Consider the following 26,260-nt stretch of genomic DNA (forward strand, 5'->3'; position numbering starts at 1 on the left):
AACACACTAATTAAAATGAAAAGTAAAGTGAAAATTTTACTGACAACTAATAAAACTACAAAAAATCAAATAGCACAAGAGAATAAATAGGAATAAAATCAATGACAAAGTAGTTCCTTTAAATATACCGTGGAATTGTGTTTGCAGGAACAAAGAACCGCGTTGTCGATGCAACAGCGTCCCAAATTTATGGCCGTAAAGATGTCACTGGATACACAAACAGCAACAGGGTTCTGGAAGGTTCCACCAACTCACATTAAGACTTTCTAAGACCATTATGAATGAAATCTAAGACCGATATCTCAAGAGAAATGTATAAACTTTGTTCAGTCAACTGGCGCTAAATTTGAACTTACCCAAGACAGAAGCAAAACAAAGATAGCTAGCGAGGCTAGCGGTGAGTTAGCGGTAGCCCCAACCGCCTCTAGTCACAGATCTCAAACCTTTGGCTGACAGAAAAGTGCAGAGAGAAAAAAAAAACATAGAATATACGAGATTAAATAGTCCTGTCGAGACAAAATTCAAGACCTGTGGTTAATGTATTAAAAGCTAGCTTACATTTTTAAAATGAATTTAAGATATTTCAATGCCTTAATTTTTTTTTGATACATGAATGTAAAACTTTTTCTATAATGTCACAAACACACTAGGAAGCTCCTTCTTGCTTGGAAGTGTGAATAAAAATAGGTCAAGGCAAGGCATTCTGGGATTTAGAGTTTTTACCAGTATATTATTTTCTACATGTCATTCAGTTCTTGTTTTCCAGACATAACTGAACCCAACAGATAAAACACCGGGTTACAAAAAAATATTTGTTGGACGTTGTCTTTGTTTTTTTTAGCTGAATTTGGACTATTTTCACTTCTGGATCAAAACATTACGTCCATTATTCGCCGTCAGGTTTTTATTCTAATTTTATTTAGAGAAATACAATCTTCTGATTAAATTGGTTACGTTTTTGTGACATTGTCAATTTATTTCCGTTAATATTTCTCATCCAATAAAGGTTTTAGTAAAACAAAAAAAGTTTTATCAAAAGTGTATTTAAAATGTCACAGACTTGGATTTCTGTAAATTGAATAATAAACACTGATAAGGTTAAGTAGTGAATGTGAATTGAACATCACGTCTTCATTGTGTAAAATTCTCCGTCTCTTTTCTGTCCTGATGGAGTCTCTCCTCCTGCTCATCACTCATTGATCCTCAGGAAACCGATCCAGATGTGAGAACAAGTCGTGCATTTTGATGCTGATGTTGCTCCATAGTTCATAAAGTTGACCTGATTGAGCAAAACCAGTGTGACTTTTGGACTCAGCTCATTAAAAATGACCCTAAAACAGTTGAAAAACCTCAGACAATTTTTTTGTCTATTGACCAGTGTGATGGACGGAGACGAGTGATGCACATCAGTACAATTAAAGTAGTACACTCCAGTGTTAAGGATCTACCGGTTCTCACACACAGATCCCCCGGATTTCTGATTAATAGCATTCTTTATTTTAGGGCAATAATATGAAATGATTTCAAAAATTGAGACAAAATACAGAGTTTACAAGATAAACTTCTGTTTATCTTGTTTAGAGGACCAGTGCAGTTTACCGCTTCTATATCCATTATTAGGAAACTGTTTGAGGGACTCTCGTATGTCAACATACATCTATGTCCTAACCATAAAGTGCTGCCAAGCATAACTGTAATTTCTGCCTCAGTGGGGTAATTAAATCCTTTCCTCACAGCAGTAGCAGCATATTTACCTTGGTGCTACACGGGAGCTGAGTTACACCCAGTAACTATGTTGACCTCCCAGAAAACACACCTGTACGCTACGACATGAAGAAATGAAGTCAGAGTGTTTAATCACAGCTTTTCACTGGAGATTGTTTCTGTCAGTGGCAGAGTTTACCGTCAGGCATATTACAATGTGCCATATGTTACTTTCATTATATATATATATATATATATATATATATATATATATATATATATATATATATATATAAGTTGAAACTACCACTATATTGCGACAGTATGTTATGAGAGAGATAATCTGAAAACAAAAAACAAAACAAAAAAATCCAAAACAAACGGCTCCTTTACCTTCTCCCAGTGCAAATTAGAAACAGCCAATCAGATTAAGGAGGCGGACCTTAGCGCTGTCAATCATCATCCATGTTGCCCCTTGCTCTCTGTTTGGGCGGCAGCTAGCAGAGCCTGTCGTTAATGTTGAGGCTAGTTAGCAGAGCCGCTGATGTCGGCAGATAAACGGTTTTCCTGATACGGTAAGTCGTTTCTCCACCATTAGTATATTTAGCAGCATGTAAACAAGGATCACTGACGGCGCTAAGACCCGCCTCCTGGCTCTGATTGGGTTTTATTTCTTCAGATAGAAATAGTAGCTCAGGAAGGAGCTGGATTTTTTTCACAAATTTGTCTCACGTCACACTGTCAAGGTATGGCAATAGCTTTAACAAATATGTAAAAAACATTTAAAAAAAAAACAAAAACTACACACTGCAGCTTTAAGGATGTTCCCACTTGGGCAGCCACTTGAAATGTTTGCGTTCCTATCTATGGCAACTACCCTAAGGCACTGCATTTACTGTAAAATTCTCCAATTGACACGAAAACGTCAGATTTTAGTTAATGCTAGCGCAGAGTTATGAACCACGGCGGGGAAAAAAAGAGACTCTCAAATAAAATAAACAAAGGTGAAAGTAAAAACAAACATGATGTTGTTTGGCACACTGTTTAATCTGTCCATAACTCATACTGTGGCGGCACACACACACTAATGATCAGGTTCAGACATGTGGAGGTAAAGGATCTTTAGCCTCAGGGAGAAAAAGTTTTAGTTTTAGTCCGACTTAAACTGTTTATTGTATCGTTTCTAGAAGCAGCCTCACCTCATTTACAGTTTTCTAAAGCATCTTGTTGCAGAGGATCAGTTTCTGTTTAAATAAACTTTTTTTTTTTTTTTTTTTTTTAACCAAAGACGGGATCAAATTCCTGATTGCAACATCACTGATGACACCTTTTAAAAAGGAGGTTGAGTAATGTTCAGCAATTTCCCTTTTAAATTCCACACCTCGAGGTGTGAAGATGCACCGTCTTATCAGATCTAAACTCGGCAACAACTCGTTGTGAAACTACATGCGTTTCAAAAACGACTGAACGCCTCTGAACAAAAAGATCTTCTCAAATTCATAAAAGAGCGCTTTTAAAAACCAGCAGCTAGAGAACAGAAAGCTGCAAAAAAAAAAAAGAAGCTTTGATGCAATATTTAACAAACCGGATGGTGAATCACGCATCCAGACTGACTCAGACTCGGAACAAAAGAGTGGACGGTTCTAGGTACTGTGGTTTGTTGAAAAGCCCCCCTGCGTCCCCTCAGTGGGGCAGGAAGGCGACATGACCTCGTTTCCTGCTGTAACATACACAGTTTGATCTCCACATGCGCCATGATGTAAGGTTGATCGATATGCAACATTTTACCAACCGATATTTGTCAGACCCAGGTGACGTTTGGACTTTTTTTTTTGTGTGTGGACGGAACAATGGCCAACAAAATGTAGGAATTAGTGGTCAAAAACCACAAAGTCGCCCATTTGAGATGACCTTGGTTTTAAACGGGATAGGAAAGGTAAACCGCAGGATGTAAACGGAGCGGTTTTAGCAAAGGACTCAAACATGACGAGATTACACGAGCGCTACGTGTTATGTTGGTTATGCTAGGCAATCACCAGCAGAGATATGGAGAAACACGTGAAGGACGTCCTCAGACTCGCACAGCGCACCTTCGCTGGAAATGTCTCGCAAATCAAAACGCATGAAAAACTTTTCCCACTGACGTCACAAATGGCAAGAGAGTTAGTTATCTGTACCTGCAGGCCACAAGCGTGCCTTCTGAACTCTACGGAAGCAGATCAGGGTCACTGACAAATTCTCACTTTTTTCTCAAAACTGTTTATGCACCATAGTCTTAAAACAGAGCCTGCGTCATTATTTATTTGTGACTCAGCGAATAATATGTGTTACGTTTATTTCTTTTTTCCTATTTCTCATTTTGTTTGTTGCATCTTTTTACTGTGGACCTACTTGTGTGTCTGGAATATTTTGCATTTTTTTAATGTGAATTTCATTTTGCATGCCTGCTATTTTGAACATCATTTTAAAGACGCAGCTCGAACAAAAATGCCTCATAATTTCAGATGATGATAATGATGATGATTTGGACGAGCTGTCAGTGTGAATAATGTGCAGGTTTACAAATTTCACAACAAGGAGGAAGCAGTCGTGTAAGTTTCATTATTTTCCTGTCCGTATAAAGAGTTACGGTGGTAATCATTACTTTGACAGTCACATTTTTAAACCACAATAATATATATATGTGGAAATAAAAATGTAGCTCAGTAGAAGAAACTGAAACTCAGTTTCTTGTATTTTATGTTTGAATACAAGAATAATGCAAGAATAATTTAGATTGGCTAGAAAATCACTAGTGGTGCAAATGCTGGTTGTTATTTGTTAATATAAGGAGACAAATTTAAGTTAATGTATGCTTTATTAATGTCACTACTTAAACTCGCACTGAATCCAGGTTTCAATTGATAAAGAGAGCTAGGAGTGTTTATCAACTCAAAGTTTTGAGGCAACCGATCAAAAGCTAACTGCGCTAACAGATCGACTCTAAAGATGGAGGACAGAAGGGAGAAGAAACGACGACTAGTTAGGGGTGTAATGAGATCAAGTCTGATTGAGACGCCAAATATTTCTCATCAAAGTTTGTCTTGAAAACAACCACTACTCAATAAAAACTTGAAATCTCTGAAACTCAAACAAATTAGTTTTCTTGTATTTTGCCTTCAGCACCAACTTGTTAGATTAGATCATGCAGCTCGATCCAGGTGTGTGTGTGTGTGTGTGTGTGTGGGTGTGTGTGTGTGTGTGTGTGTGTGCGGGCGTGGGGGTGTGAGTGTGTGTGTCTGTTCCCAGAGTTGAAGATGATCAGTTCCAAATAAATCGTCTTTGATGCTCCTTTTCCAGTTAGTCATTTCTCTGTTCTGACTCACTCCACTGCACCATCAAACATGGAGATGTCAGAACAACACCTACACCTGGGTTAGAGAAAGGCAGCTGGAAGCAAAACGCAACTGAAGCCTCAATGTGTCGGGTTTTCTATTTCACTATGAAAATCACTAAATTGGGAAGGATTGATAGGAATGTATCTTTTTTCTTTATAGAATAAATCCTAAGGCAGAGAGTGCGTCTGTGGATTATTCCAAGAACTCCAGAAGAACATTGTTCTGTTCTGAGAACAGGATTGTTGTAACAAGCTAAATTCCTTGAAGTACCAGTACATGGGTTCTGTGATGAGAAAAAAAAAAAAAGAACCGCGTCTCTCTCACGGCGTCAGCGTTTTCTAATAATTAGAAAAGCAAAAACGTCATCAGTCCACCTACGTCACAGAGAGCAGCCAAGGTGTCGATGTTCCTCACAGGGTGGTGAGTGAACGTGGTGAAGGGGAAGTCGTTGGCAAAGGGGTTCCACCTGGAACTGAACGAGGGTTCCCTCAGCCGGTCCCAGAAGATGCGCACTCCATCCCCGTCTCTCCTGCAAAAAAAACAAACAAAAACACACAGAAGCGTTTTTTTTTTGTTTTTTTTCCGCCAGTGTTGGTGACACTTGGCCCACGCGACAGCCTCTCAGCTTCCTGTCACAGCCGACTCGTGGCCCTGAATGTGCATCTTGTTTTCGTTTTGCTTCGGGAGCCACGCGCAATCTGTCAATCTCTCCCTGGCTTAAGACAGACACCCAGACGATCCGAAGGAAAGATGTTTGGGTTTTGTTTCATGGACAAGAAATTATGTGAAAAGAACAACGCTGCCTAAGATATAAAAGAGCTTTCCCTGCTGCTTCCAGCGCTGTGTAGGCTTATAGTTAGACATGAAAATTTATAGAAAATCACAATGAGATTCCCACAGTAGGACACCCATAACCAGAAACACCACAGTCTTATTGTATCGCAGTATTTTCACAAAATATATCACACATTTAGAACAGGATCCAACTGCATTTGAAAGAGAAGGAACAAATATTTTTACTGCTGCCAAAATATGTATTATAATTAGTTATAGTTATGTCAGCTATAAAATTTAACACAGCAGAAGCTGTGGGTTCAAAGAAAGGCTGATTTCCCCCTCCCCCCCCCTTTCTTAAACATGTTCTGTCCATCAGTGTAGCAATCAGAATTGTTGTCTAAGTGCTAAGAGCAGATTTACTTTCATAAATGGAGCATTATAGCTTTTTTTCCCCACGTGATATACAAATACATAGATTTAAGGCTTGATTAGAAATTGCTTTGGGCTTATATCAAATGCAACTGAGACAGAAAAGAAAGGAAGAGAGGTGGGGCAGAAAGAATAGAGGACAGGAGGAAGAAAGGATGCAGAGAACACAAGAAAGTGGCCTAGAAGTCGGCTTCTACACCTGCAGAAAGAGAGAGAAAAAATACAACTGAGAAAGCACAGCAACACAAAACATGCGCATATATAACAAAGACATCACGGGAAAGTACACGGTACTAATTAATACAAGATGTTTTTAGAGACAACCACAGCCCAAGACTGTATCAGAAGTGGCCTTGGACCCAGACGCCCAGGAGTCAAGGACACACTGACCCTCAACCAGACCCAAAACAAGGAGAGGTGGTTCTCTTCATTCCAAGATGGAAGCCAGGAGACCATCCAAGCCCCCCACAGCTACAGCCCAAGGGCCTGCGTGAGTAGTGGTGTGGTGGAGCAGGTGGAGGGACAGACTGGGGAATACTGCACATCAAGAAAAAAATTTTCTCAGTGAGGATTTCAAACCGAACAACAACAATCTTGGAATAACTACTTTCAACGTTTTTTTGCCAAATGAATATCAGTAAAGAAAGTCAGGTTTTTTAAAAAATGTTGCTGATAAGGAGAGTCCTTTGGTGTGGTGACATTTAGTGGGACGTTTGGACCATGTATGGTTTATTGGTTTAATACAGCACCATTCATGAGCATCTGATATCAGACAAGCTTCTTTTCCAAAAGGTGGATTGAAAGCATCATCAGTACCAACCTAAGAAGAAACATTTTTACTCCAAAGTTAACTCAAACCAGGGTTGTGGGAGCTGTGCCACCTCTGCTTAACATGTACCTAACAACACGTTAGGCTTCACGCTGGGCAAAATGAAAACTACATTCCCATTGAGAATGAATTGTATATGCATGTGTTGCAATTTAATGCATCCTTTGAATAAACTTACGATGTAAAGTCAAAGCAGCAATTACAGAAGAATGTAATTCCTGTGTCGCCATATCATACCTGCACACCCACACATGTATGCATCACCAGATAAGTAAAGTGATCTGTTTTCTGAGTGAATACTTAATGCAGACAATCTTATGTATGCCAGGCTTAGCGGTAAGCTAAAGTGCACTCATAGCCTCGTCATTCTTCTGCTCCTCTTTCTTCAGTTAGCTTTAAAGTAAATACTGCAAAACAAATGAAAAAGCCCCAGGGTCATATCTTTTCTCAGCTTAATGAAAACCTCAGGAGACCGGAGTGAAAACACACCCCGACCATTCAAAGATCTCATCTTCGAAATGATGTGGGTGCTGACCTACATGCCTGTAAGATCCCTGCAAATCTCTACATACTGTACGCCCGTCAAACGTGATCTGGGGATCTAAGCGTGCAAGACCTGAAATGAATGCAAGTTTTTCTTGGCCGCCCCTCAAGTTGCGGTGGGTCACAGAAAGTTTCAAACAGCCTCCCACATATTGTCAAAGCAATGCTACTTGAAATAAATGAGGACAAAAATGAAATAATCACTGGAAGTTGGAAAAATGTAAAAAAAAAAATAAAGAGGTGTGAGGAGGTTTGCCATTTTAGGACACCGCTCTTCTACCTGGCCCCTCCTAAAAAAATATCTAGACATGCCCCTGTTGACAGAGTCTGCTGATAAAGACACATGAACAAGCTGGCTGACAACCATCTGAAACAAAGCAAAGAAGGAGCATTTGTTGTACGATAAAATAAGTAGCAAAGTGACAAATTAAAATGTCACAATGCCAGTTCTTCTTCACAGTAAGAAGAACTGGCTAACGTTAGTCGCTAACAATGCTAAAGTTCCCATCTTATTAATGTCAAGCTCTAACGTAGATTAAGACAAGCAAGAATATTACAAAAGAAAAATAAAACTAAAAATACTCATTCATATGAACCTTTCATTGCATATAACTCTTTCTTGTGACCTGAATACATTGTTTGAAGTCTAGCAAAAACAAGTCTTTTGTTTAAAACAAATTCTCATCATTAGAGTATAACAACCTCCTCAAATTAGATCAAAACTGGCTATAAAAAAAACCCCATCTTGGAGCTCCAGCATCATTTATCCCCAACAAACTATTAAAGTTGTTGCTAACCAAATGAGTATTTGGAGGTTGAAATGTCCAGACGTCTCCCTCTGCCAGCACAGAGCCCCCCGTTCCCCAACCCTTCAAGGAGACACGTGTCAACACTGACTTATGAAAAGATACATCCACTAATGAGAAAACCAATCCAAGGGCGGAGAGCTGAGCCGCAGCAGCGTTCTTTTTAAAATCAGCTCTGGAAGGCTCTCGTCTTTAAGACTGCCGATGTGAGCTACGGTAATTATAGAAGCCATGATGTCTATCAGCTGTAAAATCATCTCAAACGGTTTGCATCCCAAGTGAAACCGAGCAAGCCAGTGGTAAATGCTTGGCTCAACACAGACACGAGCCAAGAATTGAGAACTGCTGGCCCGGGGTCACGGTCCAAGACTCGCATGTGTGAAAACAAGTGTAGAGGGTGGTGGCAGGGGGGTGTAGATCAGTGAAAAACAGGCAGGATTTCAAGATTTTAGATGATCTGTGACTTGGCAATAGCCACTGAAACTTAAACCATCTGTACAAAGAGCGGCACATGCAGTCATTGCTGAATTGTCGATTTGCATCTCAATATATTAAGATCGTCTGATTTTGTCAGATGATCTTAAAGTTAGCTTGATGAAAACCAGCCCTGGTTCATACAGAGGGTCTGGCCACTCCACTATTGAGAAACGATTGCTTATTAGCGTCGACTCGATTGGATCTGATTTTACCCAATTGCTAATGTTTGGTCATCACCTAATATAATGCAACAACACAGCTGTGCAGGAAGCTATGCCATGAAGCTTACCAGAAACTGCGTGCGCTGTAAATGAACGTCCACCCATTGCAAAGAAAGAAGTGGTGACGACAACATTACCAGCAATAAACGTCTCAGACGGTCCTTTTGCTCAGACTTTAATTACTTGGAAGCGCGGAACAACTCGGACTGAACGGCTTTGTTCACTTCCGCCGCTGCTATTGCCAAACAACACTCGTAGAAGCAGACCACAATTCTAAAACGGCGTAGAAAATCATCGTCATTATTCATAATTCCACTTTCTGTTCGCTGATTGGTCCGGGTTGAGATTCATCCAAAGAAATTGGGAGAAAGAAAGGGAGAAATCCCAGGTGGAGCACTGAAGGGAGAGGAGAATCGAGAAAGGGATTGGGCAGGCTAAGTTCAAGAGTACAAAGTTCTCAATTCCCAATCTTATGGTGTTAACTTATTTTATAAAGGAATCCTTCTTGAAGAGAGGATTCTTGAAGAGAAAAAACTCTTATAGAAAAAACTTGCCTAAAATGAAAACCTATTCATTATTGCTGAGATTGTAAATTTAGAATTTAGAATAAATTCCTGGCAGAGCCCCTAGGAACGCTGCCAGGGCAAAATGCAATTTCCAAACTTGGATGTGACAAAGAGCTCTCCGGGTGGAAGAGTAGAAGAGGTGGGTTTTAATACCAAAGAGACTGCAAATTAGCAAAATTATAAAAATTTTAATATTAAGTATTGAATTTTTGTGTTGTCAGTCCGTAACTAATTTTTAGCAATCTTTAGTCGTCCGGTCATTACTGGGAAGGTTCACCACCATTCCATGTTTTCTTAACATGTGGGTAATAGTTTTAAAACCTTAGAAATGGCTTTGTAACTCTTTCCAGACGGATAAATGACAATGACCGTTCCTCGTCTGTTCGCGAACGGCTGTGATCTGTTCCTATTGGAGATCTTTTAGCCTACGTCACATTGTCAGACAGGACTCAGTCATTTTTGATTTGACCAGTGAAATCAAACAAAAATGTTCATCACAATTTAGGGGGACAGAAAATTTTCCACAGTTCTATATATCTGAAGTACTTATTTATTTATTTTGCTGATAGAGAAATTAAATTAACCACAAACCTCAAATATGAGGACAGCTACTAGGACTCCACATATATTAGGAGCCATTAATCAGACATTCTCCAAAACCCAGTCACTAATAAAAGATGTTAAGATGTTTGATGTGATTTATTTCTGGATGATCAACAACTGTAACCACCGTTAGAGGAGTTTGTGGTCAGAGCCTTTGTGACAAACACCGACCAGAAACAACAGCTGGATTTGATGCGAGCTAGTAAAAACAAATAAAAGCAGAACGCGGGCGATTTCTCAACGCTGTTCTGATTTTGCTAATGACCTGTCATGCTGATGTGCAAATCTTACCACATGCCTTGTGCAACAGCTCGCTTCCTGCCAACCAGAATTAAACACCTGAGGCTAAACAATAGCTGTTGATATGTCATGGTGGCAGGGAGGGGCTGCATCATAATGCAATCACCATACCCTGTTTACACAAGTACGCTCAGAATGACACCGCCGCTGCCGCCAAACACTTTTGAGTCTCCCTCCTACCTGCCCCCCCCCCTACCAAAGGAAATGCGGTGCGGAGAGAATAGGAAGGAGGGCTGACAAAAAACCCCAAACAAAATAAAAACCTAACACAAAAAGCAAATCTCGGCTTGAAAGAGTGATTGTATTTCAGCAAAAAGCGGCTGAGGACGATGGAGTTTGTACACACTGCCCCTTTTGTAGGCGCGTACTGCTGTTTCTGCCCAATCAATGGGAATATATAAAAGCTTTGCTGAATTCCAGAGGTAAGCTATCACCAAGAGAGGGACCGGCCCAAACAGGCAGAGCAGGGTTGGGCTTTTCAGGCAGAGGCTTTGCTAGTTTCCCCCTGTATTTATGCGGCAGAGCTGGGGTTAGGACTTTCACTGCGCCTCGCCTGGATACAGTCACCGAAATCAGAAAAAAAGGCAGGTTTCAGAGACCGCCTCAATAACACCCAATGAAACAAGAAATAAAAAAGGGTCAAGAGGTCAAACTGCAGGAAATCTCCCACTATTGACCTCTCCTATAAAGTTAGTTTTAACACTGTTTTAAAGCAAAGTAAACATTGAATTCCAATTCTGTGTCCAAGAGAAGAAAAGTTGCTTCCTGGTCTTTCAGGCATTTAAGTCAACATAAAAGACACATATCAAGCAAGTTCCAGTTGTCACGGCAAGTGCCCCGAGTTGTTTCAAAGCGCACAAACAAATCTGATCCGATTGCTCAACAGCACCTGCAGGTTTGTCAGCCATCCACTCACCGAGATGTGAAAGGCTGAAAAGAATAAGAAGAAAGGTGGGACTTGGAAAAACAAAAGGAAAGGGTAAGGCCTATTTACATTATTCGTTACATATCTTCTTGTGCATCCTACGAAGACATGTGACCGTACTACTGGGAAAAAACAGAATAGGAAAAAAAAAAAAAGAGACTGTAATGCTATAGCCGCAGGGCTGGTGGCAAATATTCCCATCGTGGAAAAAGCAGAGTCCACAAGCTCTGAAGTTTCAGCAGCATGCCTCATGAGGACATGAGGATGTGTGTTATTATGTGATATGATGTGTGTTATGAGAGCAGCGTGTGTGAAGATTTTATCCACCTTCTGCACTTTTTAGATCATGCAAAGGTTTTCTTTGGGTCTGTGCATGTTTTGATAATTGGATTTCCTCCTTAAAAGCATGTAAGGCAAGACAAAAACATGTTTATGAACTTTATTAAAATAACAAAAAAATTGAAATAGAAATATGAAGTGTTTGCCTTAAAAAAAAAAGAAAAAAAGTGTAAGGGTTTAAATTTGGTTAGGTTGGGCTGGTGACCTGACCAGAGAGTAACCTGACTCCTGTCCAGTGACCGCTGGGTAAAGACGCTGGGCTAAAGCAATAGAGGCTTGGATGGATGGACAGATAATTAGAATGATGAGTTAAAGTCACAGTTTTCTGACTGATCAACAAAATGCCTGACCTTGGTATTTGCCAAAATTGGCAGAAACCAATTGTTTTAGTCTGAAAAGTTGCTATAAAATCACTAAGTTAAAAGACAGTGGGGTAATTGTTGTTAACCACACACGTGGAGACGTGACCTGGTGGGCAGATCTGTCAGTCAAAACTCTCAATGCAGAGCAAAAGGAACCAGTGGCTGATTTTCAGACCTTTGCCGAGGTAGATACAATTGGTAGATGAGATCGGTTTCTTGGGTATTGACTGACTGCCAATCTCCCAAAATTCAAGGCAACTGCCCCTCCCCTCCTCTGAGCTGCCGTTTCCGAACTTCTGCCTCACAGAGCAGCTGCCCTCCACATCTCCCCCACTCAGCTCCTTCAGACTAGCCAGCAGCAATTAGCAAACACCTAATGAAACTACACATCTGCTGAGCTCATTATAGGAGCTGCTTCTCAGTGAAATGCTGGTAAAATGTTGTTGAAGGGTTAATAGAGGAGCCATGTTGCGATGACTTCCTGAAGCCGGAGTTTTAGAAAGAGCAGGAGTTTTTAAAGAGACATAGGCACAATTTCAAGGCACTAAATTACAAAGTAAAATTTCTTTTAAGTCATATTTGATATAAACTTTTTATAACAACTGAAGGTGACATAGTTACTTGACTATTCTAGATAATGGCACTAAGTATTTAATTGCTACAAAGTATCGGCAAATCTTAAATCTTAATTCGTACCGAGAAGGAACAAATTCTGACGAGGACATCTCTGTTTTTTCTTCATTTCTCAGAAGCTAGGCTTGCGCTCTGTATGGCACTTTAATGTTGGGCAATAAACATTACAAATATCCACTTCATTTCTGTACTCTGTTATACAATAAACTGTTAAAGGATGTTTTAGACTAGTTTGTTTATGCAATAGAAAAGTTGTTCTCCTGCATATTATGTTGCTTATCAGCTCCAACATTCCTTACCATGGAAATTCCCTGCTGCCCTAAATATCTCCACAACAATCCACCATTTCTCTGTTTTATGTTCTTCTTTGTCCTCAACAATGTCTCTGTATGCAAACAGACTGATTTTAACACCTACATATCTTGATCAGCATTGGTCATCGGCTTCCCATCTTAGCAGATGGGACACGAGCCAAATGTAAAGAAAAAAGAAAGTGGGAGTCAATCAAAATAGAGATCTGCCTTTCTCTTGCAGGTCTTGTGATATCAAAACAACAGGGTGGAGGTTAGCCGGGGCTGTCTGAAGGGTTTCAGATTCTTTGGAAAACATTAATTTGTCAGCACCACCTCCAGAGTAACTTTAAATGTACGTCTTATCTTAAGGCTGATTTGTACCGGTAACCCAATCCAATGAAAAGATGAGATGATCAAGATGAACACAAACATCCTTTGGTTTCATTGTAAAAAAAAAAAAAAAAAAAGGAATTTAAAAAACCCCCAAAAAAACTCTGGATAGTGGACCCAGCTCAACCAGCACATCCAGCCCCCAGCAGGGCGTCATGATACCATCTCTAAACTGCAGCGATCTTGAAGTTGCGCTTAGAAGCAACGTCTACGCGCGTAAACCCATACGTACATCAGCTCATGCCTTCCCCTGGTATCTACACACAAAAAGTCTGCGCATCCACTTCAATTAAGTTTATCCTCTTTTACAGGGTCTATTTGCACTGCGACTGCTGCGTAGGTGAACCACATCTGCTAACATGACCAGTTAGAGCAACTTTTTTTGTGATTCTTCTAGTTTTGTAGATATGGAGCCTGTTTTTGTGCCCTTGTTGGTTTCAACAGGCTGATCTGGTTGTTTGGCACTAGTAACCTTTGGGACTTAATTGCTCTCTGCAGGCTCTTTCATAATCATTATCATCATCAAATCCCAAATCAAAATACTTCCTCGTGAGACGTATCATTATAATTTTTTTTTAAGGCTGTTGCATTTATTCTTGTGCCAATTTAACAGGTTTGCAACTTCTGCCTATAATCTGCTATCAGAGGTCTGTCCACGTTTGTCAGGCCTGGAGAAAAAACATGCATAATCTTTGAACGCAATCTTTTTGGTGTCATATTGAAACCAGGAAGCATCATCACAATATATGAAATCAATCAATTAATAAAATTCCCGGGTTTGTAAGCTGTTTTGATTTTACTGAACAACCTGCTTGTCATTGTGGGCAAATAGTTTGATATATGTTTGGTCTGACTGGGAGTAGGAGATATGGACCTAAAGTTTTATCACAATATTTTGTGGTACCATCATGACAAGGGTGAAAGTGACAACAACTGTTTATCACTTCTATCTTAAGAAACTAAGATAGAAGTACACAAATACACAAATACTGCTCTTGAAAGACATTTGAAATACATTTCTTTAGGAATCCAGTCACATGACAAAGTGTGATTTGTATCACTTCACTGCACACAGTAACGGCATTGAATCCACCCATTTTCTTACACCCTCGTCCCTACAGGGGTCGGGAGGTGCTGGTATCTACCTCCAGCTAACGTTCCGGGTGAGAGGCGGGGTCACCCTGGACAGGTCGCCAGTCTGTCGCAGGGCAACACAGACACAGACAGGACAAACAACCATGCGCACACACACACACACACTCACACCTAGGGAGAATTTAGAGAGACCAATTAACCTGACAATCATGTTTTTGGACTGTGGGAGGAAGCCGGAGAACCCGGAGAAAACCCACAGGGAGAACATGCAAACTCAGTGTAGAAAGACCCCAGGACGGGAATTGAACCCAGAACCTTCTTGCTGCAAGGCAACAGTGCTACCACCCACTGTGCATCCCGCATTGAATCATATTTTCAAATTTATTGATACTTTCATTGACTAGTGAAAAACATCTTTAGCTGGAATTTGTAATTTGTTGTGACAATAAATCAAAATTGTTGTTTAGAAATGGCTCCAGATGACTTTAAATGGGCAGCATGGTGTGTTTTCCAAGCATATAGTGCCATTTTATAGCACAATCAAGTAACTAACGTTACGTCCAGTTGTTACAAAAAAATCGAAGGCGGAGCTGCTCCTTGAATAAGTCCACCCAGCTAAATGGTTGCTATGGGAGATTAAAGCATTTCTGAAACATGCATGAAAGAATCAAAGCAAAACTCTAGGTATGTTTTTGATGAGGAATTTACCTCATAAGATGATATCAAGCTTAAAAATTTTAATTTTACCTAAAACTTCCCCTTTAAGTTGGAAGGGGACTTAAAGGGGAGGTCCCCTTTAGGGGACTTAAAGCTTTTTGATGTCCACCGAGTTCTTCGAACTTTCCCACTGTTCAGAAGATTGTGTGCAAAATAATTTTTCTGCTAGCTAGGAGAAACTACCAGCTACAATCATAAACACACACAAGAGATGAATAGACCTTTGCCTCGTCCTCACAAGACCCCAAATAACATTCAGCAGGACGTATTGAATGATTTCAGTGTATTTAAGCCGTTTACATAATTATGACCTGAACTAGAGAAAATTCAAACTTATCTGAGCAAAATGTAGGTGAATATATGAATTTTATCAACACCGGTGGGGATGAGTGCTTTCTCAAGGCTTTGCAACAATTTTCTTCTCTCAGCAGGTTTCTTGTGCAACACCACACAGCAAAAAAACACTAAATCTTACAAAGCATTTTGGTCTAGTTTCTAGTGCAAATAAAACTTACAAAACTAAATAAATAAAAGTTTTGAAAATAAATAAACAAAACTAACTGGCGAGGAGCTTTCCAGCAAGATCCATTAGCTTGTTTTAAGTCGATAATTCTTGAATACTAATAAAAAGCGCAAGTTCCACGGATAGATTATTTAACTTATAACATGGAAAAAAATTTCTTGTTATAAATGAAAGAATCTGCCAGTGGAGCCATTATTTTTTTTAATTATCACTATTAAGCAATTATTGACTTAAAACAAGCTCATATATCTTGGTGTAAAGGTTCTTGGAAGTTAGTTTCGTCTTATTTCAAGATATTTGCAGTAGAATCAAATATTTGCATATATTTGCAGTATATCAAATATACTGCAAATATTTAGACTCTAAATACAAGAGAGTATTTAGACTCTTGGTAAAAGTCTAAATACTCTCTTGTATTTAGACACCAAGTATTTATACAAAAATACTTGATAAGATTTTGTGTTTTTGCAGTGTGCGGTCGGCAATGTTCAAGGTAACTTAATAAAAGTAATGACTACCTCATTTCCTGTTTATGTGGCTGAAGGTTGCATACCTGTTAGAAAGTTTGTCTCCTGCGTCATGACAAAATGTAATGTCAAATTGAAAAAAAAAAACAGCATTGCAAACAGCCGGGTCTTTCTCAAACTTCTTTGCATGTCGTTATAATATAGTGTGCACCGACTCACTGCCCTCTGCTGTTTAAATAATTAAGCTGCAGCGGCGTGAAAAGGTGTGGTCAAAGGGAGAGTTCAACTACAGAAAACGGCACGTTCTACCCATTTCTGTAGCAATCGCTGCTCCACACCCAGCTTTTTGAGACAGAAATAAAAATTAAGCAAAAAAGCAGATGATTCTACATAATTAGTTTGTCTAGACGGTTTGGAAAGAAGGCGCTCAAAACATCTCTAAACAGATTCTGAATACTGGGTCCTTTTTGTTAATTTGTGCACTTGGAGAGCATGTCGCAAAAAAATGTCTGAAGGGTGAAATCCGGAGATAATGGAGGCCAGTCGCTTCGGAAACTACTTTAGTTTTATTCAGCGAGTGCTTCCGTTAAACAAAAAAATACTCCAGAAATTTTAGGCATATATAGAAACAGATAAATAAATTGTAGGTTGTGATTTCTTTTTAAAGAATTGAGCTGTAACGTTAAAAAAAAAAAAGAAAAAAAAAAAAGAGAGAAATAAATCTAAGGGAGAAATCACAGAACAATGAACAGAGGTAACTGTTTGCACCAAAACGTGATCAGAGAACAATTCGACTCTGCCAGATCTGTGAACATCGGTATCGGAGAACGCAGAGGACAAAGTAATTTGCGCAGCAACAGATGCAGGATGTGATTAGATCAGGACAGCAAGCAGCTGTGGGGATGTGATGAAGGCGATGTGGCGCTGCTGCATTGACCCGCTGTACCGAGGGTGCACACTGACATCATGTGGTCAGACGACCGTCAGCAGCACGCCTCGACGATGATGACACGAGCTGATGATGATACAAAAGCCACCCGGGCGTTTGGCGTTGCCCCGAGAGAGCGACGTGTGTGAATGAATAACCCGGCAGCCGGAGGAGCTCAATGATGCCTCTGGGCTCTCGTTCATAAAAGTCTAATATGGAAACGGTGTGGGAGTGAATGATGAGATGAGCGAATCGGATTTACAGCATCAGGCTGGTAAAAGGTATGAAACCATCTCCAAACAGTTTAGATGTCATCTATCAACACTCATAAAAGATCCCCTGCAGGGCCGAGCCAAAGTATTTAGAACGTTTTGTTTTTATTATATTTTGCCACATCACAACCACAAACCTGCGTGTTTCTCACAGATTCGATGCGATAGACCAGCACAATGTACTGCACATGATTATGAAGTGCAGGGAAAAATACTCTACAAATGGAAATCTGAAGTGTGCTTTTTATTTATATTGGATTATAGTTTAGCGGAGTTGGATCATAGAACAAGCTCCCAAGCCGAAACGGCACGAATGTTTACGCCCGTCACAACTTTTGCTGGATGATAAATTGTCGTGGGAGTTATTGCGATAAACGGTAGTGATGTTGCTTTGAAACCACTTTCCAGTAAGATAATGGTAATGGCATAATAATTAAAGTTCACTCTCTCAAAGATCAATATACTTTAAATTAAGGACATTTTAAATATCCAGAATAAATGAACAAAACAACAGAAATAACTAATAAAATGTCTAAACTTTTGTTTAAGCTCTGGTTCTCACAGTAAATGCCATGTGGGTGACATTTTATGGATGATACTCTGATGTCCCGTTCTCTTGAAGGCAGCACAGAGCTGCACCACCAGAAACTGACAGAAACACTGAAGAGAAGAAAAGTTATGATTAATATAGTTGCAATTCTATCCATGTTTTAATGTTGCAGAGCTCTGTCTTTTTGCAAATAGTTCAAAGTTTAAACTGGTATTGTTGTACAGTTTTTATCTGGTCATTTTGTGCAAGATTTAGCAACTAACATCAGAAAATGGCACAGAACAGGAATATTTTTTCCCACTCTGATTAGCTGCTGAAAGGCCTACAAATTTTAACTTGGATTTCCATTCATTGCATTTTTTGTAGACGCCTTTAAAAATAATTTTAATTCCCATGGCTTTTTTGTTCTCTGGGAAATTATTTTTGATGATAAATACAGAAACAACCATAAAAATCAAAACATCAACTATAACGATAGTAATATTAACAATAAAATAATATTCAGTGAAAAGTAGCCAACAATTTCTTTGCTGGGGGGCGATGAGGGACCTGGATAATGGAGCGGGGGCGCTGGCCCAAAAAAGGTTGAGAAACGCTGATCTAGAATAATACATAAGCATTTTAATGGCCCTTATTGAGGTGAGAAAATCAGAAAAACCGACAACATTGTTGGTGTTGTTACCATTTTCTGCCAGTGTTGCTTCCATGAGAGCATCAATAAATATCAATATATTTTAAAATGTGATTAAATGCAGCTGCAATGAAAAGTAAGTGGTAAAAAATGATTCATCTTTCTTTTAATTTCATTAACATGCTTATTATGACTAAAACTAATATTTTGGAGCGCTCAAGTCAGAGTCCCGACTTGATCTAGTAAAAAATAAACATCCGTGGAAGAAGTGAAGGATTAGGGTGATGGAGGTGTTCCAACCCTTAGAAGACTGGGAGCTCATCACCAAAGAAAAATCATGTATTGAAATGTGCAAAAAACTCCTTAGCGATCAGAAGAAAGGGGCAATTTTTTGTCAAATACGTCTGCCTTTTTTTTTTCTTATCACAAATCAACGTTAAACAGCATTAAAACCAAATCATTCAAAATCGAAATATTTTGAATATTATGAATAATTTTGGGAGTCAGTTGTATGCACTACTTTTGATGGTTCATCACATAAAATCCCAATAAAATAAAGTGAAGATTGTGCTTGCCAGGATGTGGGGGAGTTCAAGGTGTGTGAATGCATGCCACATTTGCATGGTGATGCTGCCTACTGATAGCAGCTCTACAAAACCCCTAAAAGCCTGACCGTATCAAAATGAAAAGAGGAACAGTGTGACAGGAGCTGGGTAGTTTCCTTCACTATCAAAAGCTCTATTCAGGAATAACTATGATGGCACCTGCATGGCCCAGATGCTTTCAGCAGATCAGTCCAAGTAACGTTATTTACAACATTTCTCTACCAAAGACTCACATTACCCTGTCAGAACCAAATAAACACTTTTTATTTTTAAGAAGTTAAAATTTTATTCCTACTCCATGTATTGCAGTGCTAAAGTATGCAAAATATGCAAAAGTAACTTTTTAAGACCTTAATATATTTTTTGTTGTGTATTTTGAGTGGAAAAACATGTAATATTTTCTCCCAGTGCTGCATCTTTATATTCTTATTGGGTTATATTTTTCAGGCTGTTCGTTTTTCCCCCTATTCGCTTTAACATTTTCTTGTCTATGACGTCACCGCATCTGCTGAACAAGGTCATGACTTCCAGCTGATCGGTTTTGTGAATCTGACAAGTTTTTTTCCTTGGAGCGATTTTGTTTGGTCCAAGTTCACTTATGCCAAAGTCGCAAGTAACCAAGTGGTGCTAGCGTGTATTAACCCTTACAACACCCCCTCCCCTGGCATCAGAGCTTCTTTGAAGTGTCTGGTTAAATTCGATTTTTCTCAGAAATGTACACACATCGGTGGGGAAAGTCCCCCAACACGTAAGGTTGGGTGGACAAGTTTTCTGCTGTCGACATCTTTAATAAACTTTGGAATAAAAAGTTTCTCTGCCAGTAGATACTTGCACCGTTGCTTTCAAACTAAAAAAATGGTCTAACGGGGTGGAGTGGAACGCATGAAATGTCTAATTCATTAAAAAAACACACACAAAAAAAAAAAAAACAGTACAGTACAGCAAAACGAGTTGCCCAAAAGAGCGTTTCAGAACGAGGTAAACTAGGAGTTTGTGGAGATACATTAATAAGAAATTCAGGCCAAAGCATTCTACTTCATATAGACCATAAGTAAATGATTCACATGCGAAAAGGTAGGATTTAAAAGTATGAAATATCCACTTTAACATATTATTTCCTGAGCCTAACATCTGTTCTCATGAAACAGAAAGTTCTGTGGAAGGTTCAAGCAGCAGCAAGACTTTGCTTTTCATATATACATGAACACGATTGCAGATCCACAACCAAGACAAAAAAAGGACACACTTCCTGTGGGACAGAGGAAGAAATCTGAGAAGGAAAAGGAGCTAAAAGAGAAAACAGAGAGACAGAGGGAATGTTTGAGGCTCAAGTCTTTGCTATTTGAAAACTGTGTCTTTACAGCCGGACTCCCGGTTGGCTTTCGCAGGCGTTTTATGTATAATTCAGCGCAGCGTGCCGAGATAAACCCTCCAATAAAAGGCCGCGCTCTCTAAGCTCGTCGCGGCACATTACGTTTTATTCATCAAATTAGTTTTAGTTGGTTCGGTGTCCCCCGGGCCCGTCTTGAAAAGGTTTACATGAAAGGAGGACATTAATTTTGCCACTAATCAGCTAAGTGACAGCTCCGAATGACAGCGATGCGCCTCACCCGAGAAAAAGGCACAACTCGCCCGTTTTTCATCCTCCTGCGAAGCGAGTTCCCGTTCCCCATTGTCCCCGTGAGCTCCCTGCGCCGTGTTACACTTTTCATTACATCCTTAGATATTTATTTTAAATGGACTCTGTCTGATACAAGATTAAAGAAATATATTAAAAATGGAAAAACTGGAATAAGTAGGTCAAAAAAAAATTGAGCAAGCATGCTTTTGCTGCAAAGAACACCGGTTAATCACGAGGAACAAGGACATTTTCTCACAGGGAATTTTAGCTTTTGTGAAACTAATTAGAGCGCAGAGCTCATATAATTAGGGCTAATATTTGTAATCCTCCAAGCTGAGGGTTTTTAAGGCTTCTAAATTGCCAACTAACTCCCTGAAAAAAGGGAAATTTAAGTAGCAACGTCAACCAGCAACCTGCACTTCGACTTCTAAAAACAGATCAATATTCCAAGGTTAGACAAAATCACACAAAAAAGTACATCTGCAGGAGAGCTTAAAGCTGAAAATCACTGCTGACCAAAATGAACAAAGATCCATCTCACATTTTGACAAAAAAAAAAAAAAAAATAAATTTGTTGATTAACCCCAGGACTTTGGGCACCGACAGGACAAACGTGGGCCCTTCAGAAAGCAACAGCATTTTAGAAAAAGAAGATCCAGCCTGGTGGAGCATGACGTCTTCAGTAATTTAGTTTTCAGTTTACTTATTTAGCATCAATTCGCAATTGTCAACTCACACCAGTTTGATTCTAGTTAAACAATGAAGCCCTTCATTATGCCAACAAGTAACTATTTTCTAGTCGACTGCATCAAGTCTTTGATTTGACCTGCTTTGCTTTTCCAGGACGTGAACGACTTGATGAGACTCGCCACAAATTCTGCTCTCTAGGAGAAAACCCAAACCTGCAATCAGTTTGTAGCCTGGAGCTATGCACGGTCAAAGATAAATAAACTTTCAATTCCAATCAACATTTATCAAATATCCAAAATAAATCAACAAAACAGAAACAATAAATAAAATGTGTTATAAAGTCTCTGTAAACAAAACTGTCCTTAAAAAAAAAAGGGATATTTGAGACAAAAACTGGAGATTTTTTTCATCCAGTTTTTGGTAGAAAGAGAGAAAAGAGAAAAACAATAAATCATGCAAATGGAAATTATTGAGCTTGTTTTCATTAATCATGTCATTAATTGGTTTATTGATTATTGCAACAGGCCTAGCTGAATTAACCCAATTTTACAGAGAAGAGCAATTTAAAAGATTCATTTCCATTTACTGTAACCTCTATGTTGAAGCTGCCACTGGGATTAGAGTGAAATGTCTTTTTCACACAGGGCCAAGTTGCTTTGGATTGCTTTCCCCCCCCTTACTAAACAAAGACATCATTTGAAAACAGATTTGTCCATTTACTCCGGTTGTCTTTGATACTGAAACTGATAAGATTTGAAACATTTCAGTGCAACAAAAAAAAAAAATCCCTGTAGGGGGAAAAAATACCTTTTCACAGCACTGTATGCATGAATTATGCAGCTGGAGAAGTGGAGGGACTTACTTGAGCAGCGAGCGCTTTGGGAAGCTGAAGGAACCGTGAGCGATGCGGTCTATGTAGTTGAGCTGGATCTTCTGGATCTGCTCGCAGCAGAGCAGGACGAAGTCGTACTTGAAGATCAGAAGCGTGTTGTCGGTGATGACAACAAGGCGCTCCTTCTCGTTGTTCCAGTGATCGACTCTGAAACGGCCACACAGTGAGACATTACGAGAGGAAGGGGAAAGGGCAAGACGTGTAGGGCAAACTGTAGGCTTCCTGTAGAGATAAAGTCGTAGCAGCTTGGTGGCTACTGGGGATAAAGCAAGAGCTCATGATATCAATATGTCGCTAAACCTGTCACAATAAGCAATTAATCAATTAATGACATTATAAAGTAAAAGAAATCTCAAAATCTTGTGTTTTATTTTTGATATTTACAATATTTTCCAGTTGCAGTGTTAAGTTTTCTTTACAAAATTAAAGTTCATCAGTCTTTGAGAGGGCGAACTTGCATTATTATTCCATTATCAATATATTACTTAAAAATGGTCTCAAAAGAACAACATTATCGTTTATCGCAATAATTACTGGGACAATTTATCGTCCAGCAAAATTTGTTATGGTGACAGGACTACGTGTCACAATAGTTCTCAACGTTGTGGCTGTCGCTTGTCGTCTTATAAGCATTTTGAATCATTTGTGTTGCAGTATTTTGTTCTTTCGGAGACAAAATAAAAAACAGTGCGACCGGCTGATTATTAGCCGCTAACGATGCTAAAAGGTGTCATCTCCATCAGAGTCCTGTCTGGACAGAACTAAAGAAACACTTTGCTGTTTTTGTTTGGGCAGTATTTTATCAGACTGATCCAACACAGAAAAAAAATTAGATTCTTTTAAGAGGTTTCAAATTTCTGAAACAGTCCGTTTTTCTGAAGTAGGATCACTTTAGAAGTAGACAAAAACCGCAAAATATGGACTGAATTACTCTACACGATATAATGAAATAAACCCATAAACACACTAAAAACAACTTGTGAAATATGAATTAAAAGTTACCCACCAAACATTGCTATAACCTCTAATTTTTTGAATACTCAAAATTCATTGAGCTGAATCTTAAACCTAGAGGTAAGCATGATCAAATAAAATCAGAATTTTATCAGACCAACCTCACAATTCTGTGAAAGTTTGACTGCAAATGTAATCTCCTTGAGTTTCTTTTCAGTTTTACACTAAGTTTGATTCTTAATAGCCAAAGCTGAAAAATTAACAACAGAGATCTGCTTTTTATTTTTTATTTTTTGAGAATAACAGCTTATAAAACCAAAGACAATGAGAAAGACTCAAACAGATGTAAATGAGCTGGGAAGACCACTTGCTTCAGAAAGTTTCTGTTTAATTTACCACTTTAGTTAATTTCCAAAATGATTCTGACTCAAACTCAGCATCTACAAACTCAGCATCTACATCAACTGTAAAAAAAAAAAAAAAACATTTATCGACTTAATTGAAAAGTTGCAACTGAACTATAACTTTGTCAATTTAGAGTTTCGTCCAGCGTGTCTCAAAAATGTGTCGTTAATGAATGATTTTTTGACAATAAAAATTGTAGCATCAACCAAAAACAAGATTTATTTTTTATGAGTAGATTTACAAATTTAAGAATCACTGAAATAGAATTGAAAAACTTAAAATTCTCATATCTAGATGTAGACGTCCTCCTGGGTGATGTCAATTAAAAATATCACTTTTTTCTGTAATATTTAATAAACAAAATGATTTTTCAAATAAAAAATGTTGTTTCTAACGTAATATTTGCTACTATACAAACTTCAAACACAAGTTGAAGTACATAATAAGACATTGCTAACTAATTATGGGTATTTAGTGTTTAGTTTATGGCAATTTTGAAAATAAATGCAAGAATTGCAGGACTCTTCAGATTAATAATGACACTTTCTCAACCAGTGATTTAATAATGTACTAATTCTATTTCCAATACTATTTAAAAGTACGCAAAATGTTTGAGTACAACCAGAAAAAAAGAAGAAGTTTACAATACTCCTTTCAATCCGTTTTACATTTTGTAAGAATGTTTTTTAAAGAAAGTGACCCGACATTCTGCCTTTCAGCTCATGTCTTTCCTGTCTTATTGCGTAACGAAGCTTACCGTTATTGTCACCGACATTTTCTGTAAATAAAGTATTCAAATAGTTTTGTTCCTGAGCAGGTTTACTGCCCAAACCTTTTCTTTATAAATAGAAAAAAAGATCTTTAAGACAGAAATCCTTTACCTGATGTCATTGATAGACTGATTGCACAAAAGTCATCACAAATAATTATCCTTAAACATAAACTAGGTGACTCTAGGTATCTGCAGGCTAAACTTTGAACGTTTCCTTTAGACTCTTTGACATCAACCACAACTCACACACATGCTCCACTGACTAGACCTTTACATCAGTGTTACTCAAATGTTGTAGGAATGATTCAATAGTGTTATGTGATCTCATGCTAAACTATGCAGACTCTCTGTCTGCGCCGATGAAGAGTCACTCACTTCAATAGGCTAATTGTTTGAAGTGGCTGACATGGCAGGGGAGTTGGTGCTATTTTTATGAAGCTTGACCCATGACAAAAATGTTTTTGATATGCCTACATATATGTTTTAATGCTTTGGTTTATTTGTCTTTAACAGCATTTTTGCATGTGGAATCAGAAGTGTACTTCACTTATTTAACCTGGTAAGAGAGTAGATTTATGAATAATGTAAAATCCTGGTAAATAAAGCCTAAAAACCTAAATCTCATCATATGATCAAGATGTCTTGGTTTGAACCATGTGACATTTTTTAGGTCATGGAAGAAAGAAAGGTAGCTCTACAACATTGTGACTGTAAAAAGCATAAGAACATTCAAAACTGGTTACTAATCGCTTGTCAAAATGCAATTTTAGCCCATCGGTTCAGATGTAAAAGAGAGAAAATAAATCACCAAGAGGTTACTTTGAGTTCTCAGACACAAAAACATGTTTTGCAAATCTCTTCAATTATGTACTGTAAAACTTTCACAATTTCTAAAAGTGCCCTTGGCAAACATCATACAATATGCATGCTGGCTTTTCAAAATCCCTGAAAATTTCACTAACTAAAAAAAAAAAAAAGAAGGTACCGTCAGTTTAGCAGAAGCACATCAGTTCCCAGAAAATCTCCTGGCGTAATTAAAATTACTAAAAAGTCAAGTTTTTTGTTTCCCCCCTCATCCCCCCATCTTCTTCTCTTAAACATCCACACACACACACGCCCACACACACTTCCTTAGAGCCCTGCTAATTCATGGTGGCAAGGCTCCTCTCTCAGAGTGGCTCTCTTTCTTACGGCCCGCTGAGCCGAGCGTGCGTGGCCCTCTCCCAGTGAACCACTCATGATTGAATCTGGCAGCCAGGGGCTAAAGAAGACAGTTCACTGCACAGCCGAGGCATCATGGGATAGGTGTGGGTGAAGAGGTTTGACTCCAATAATCAAATGACTTAACCTCGACTAGGTGTGAGCATTGTGGATTGTGGTGTTGCGGAAATTCAGGAACAGCGTGTGGGCGGACAGAACGGTGCAGCAGCAGTCGAGAAGAAGAGAGGAGGAAAAACTTCTATGCAGCAACCTGCAGTTTGTTTGTTTTGTTTTTGTTTTTTCTCCACTATTTGGAGAACCATCGGGGAAGAGCATTTTTACTCCTTGGACAAGACAGAAATTG

At 38.8% G+C, this 26,260-nt stretch overlaps 1 protein-coding gene across 1 annotated transcript in view; it reads right to left on the reverse strand.

The window, feature by feature from the left end:
* LOC102221387 (tumor protein p63-regulated gene 1-like protein) overlaps positions 1–26,260 on the reverse strand; it is a 33,405-nt gene that overhangs the window by 1,760 nt on the left and 5,385 nt on the right. Inside the window, exons 4-5 of the mRNA XM_005804460.2 lie at positions 22,536–22,712; positions 5,460–5,610 (exon numbers count right to left, since the gene is read on the reverse strand). Coding sequence (XP_005804517.1) covers positions 5,460–5,610; positions 22,536–22,712 — 328 coding nt within the window. The remainder of the gene's footprint in view (positions 1–5,459; positions 5,611–22,535; positions 22,713–26,260) is intronic.

The sequence above is a fragment of the Xiphophorus maculatus genome, chromosome 9 (assembly GCF_002775205.1).
Source record: "Xiphophorus maculatus strain JP 163 A chromosome 9, X_maculatus-5.0-male, whole genome shotgun sequence".
Classification (NCBI taxonomy): domain Eukaryota; kingdom Metazoa; phylum Chordata; class Actinopteri; order Cyprinodontiformes; family Poeciliidae; genus Xiphophorus; species Xiphophorus maculatus.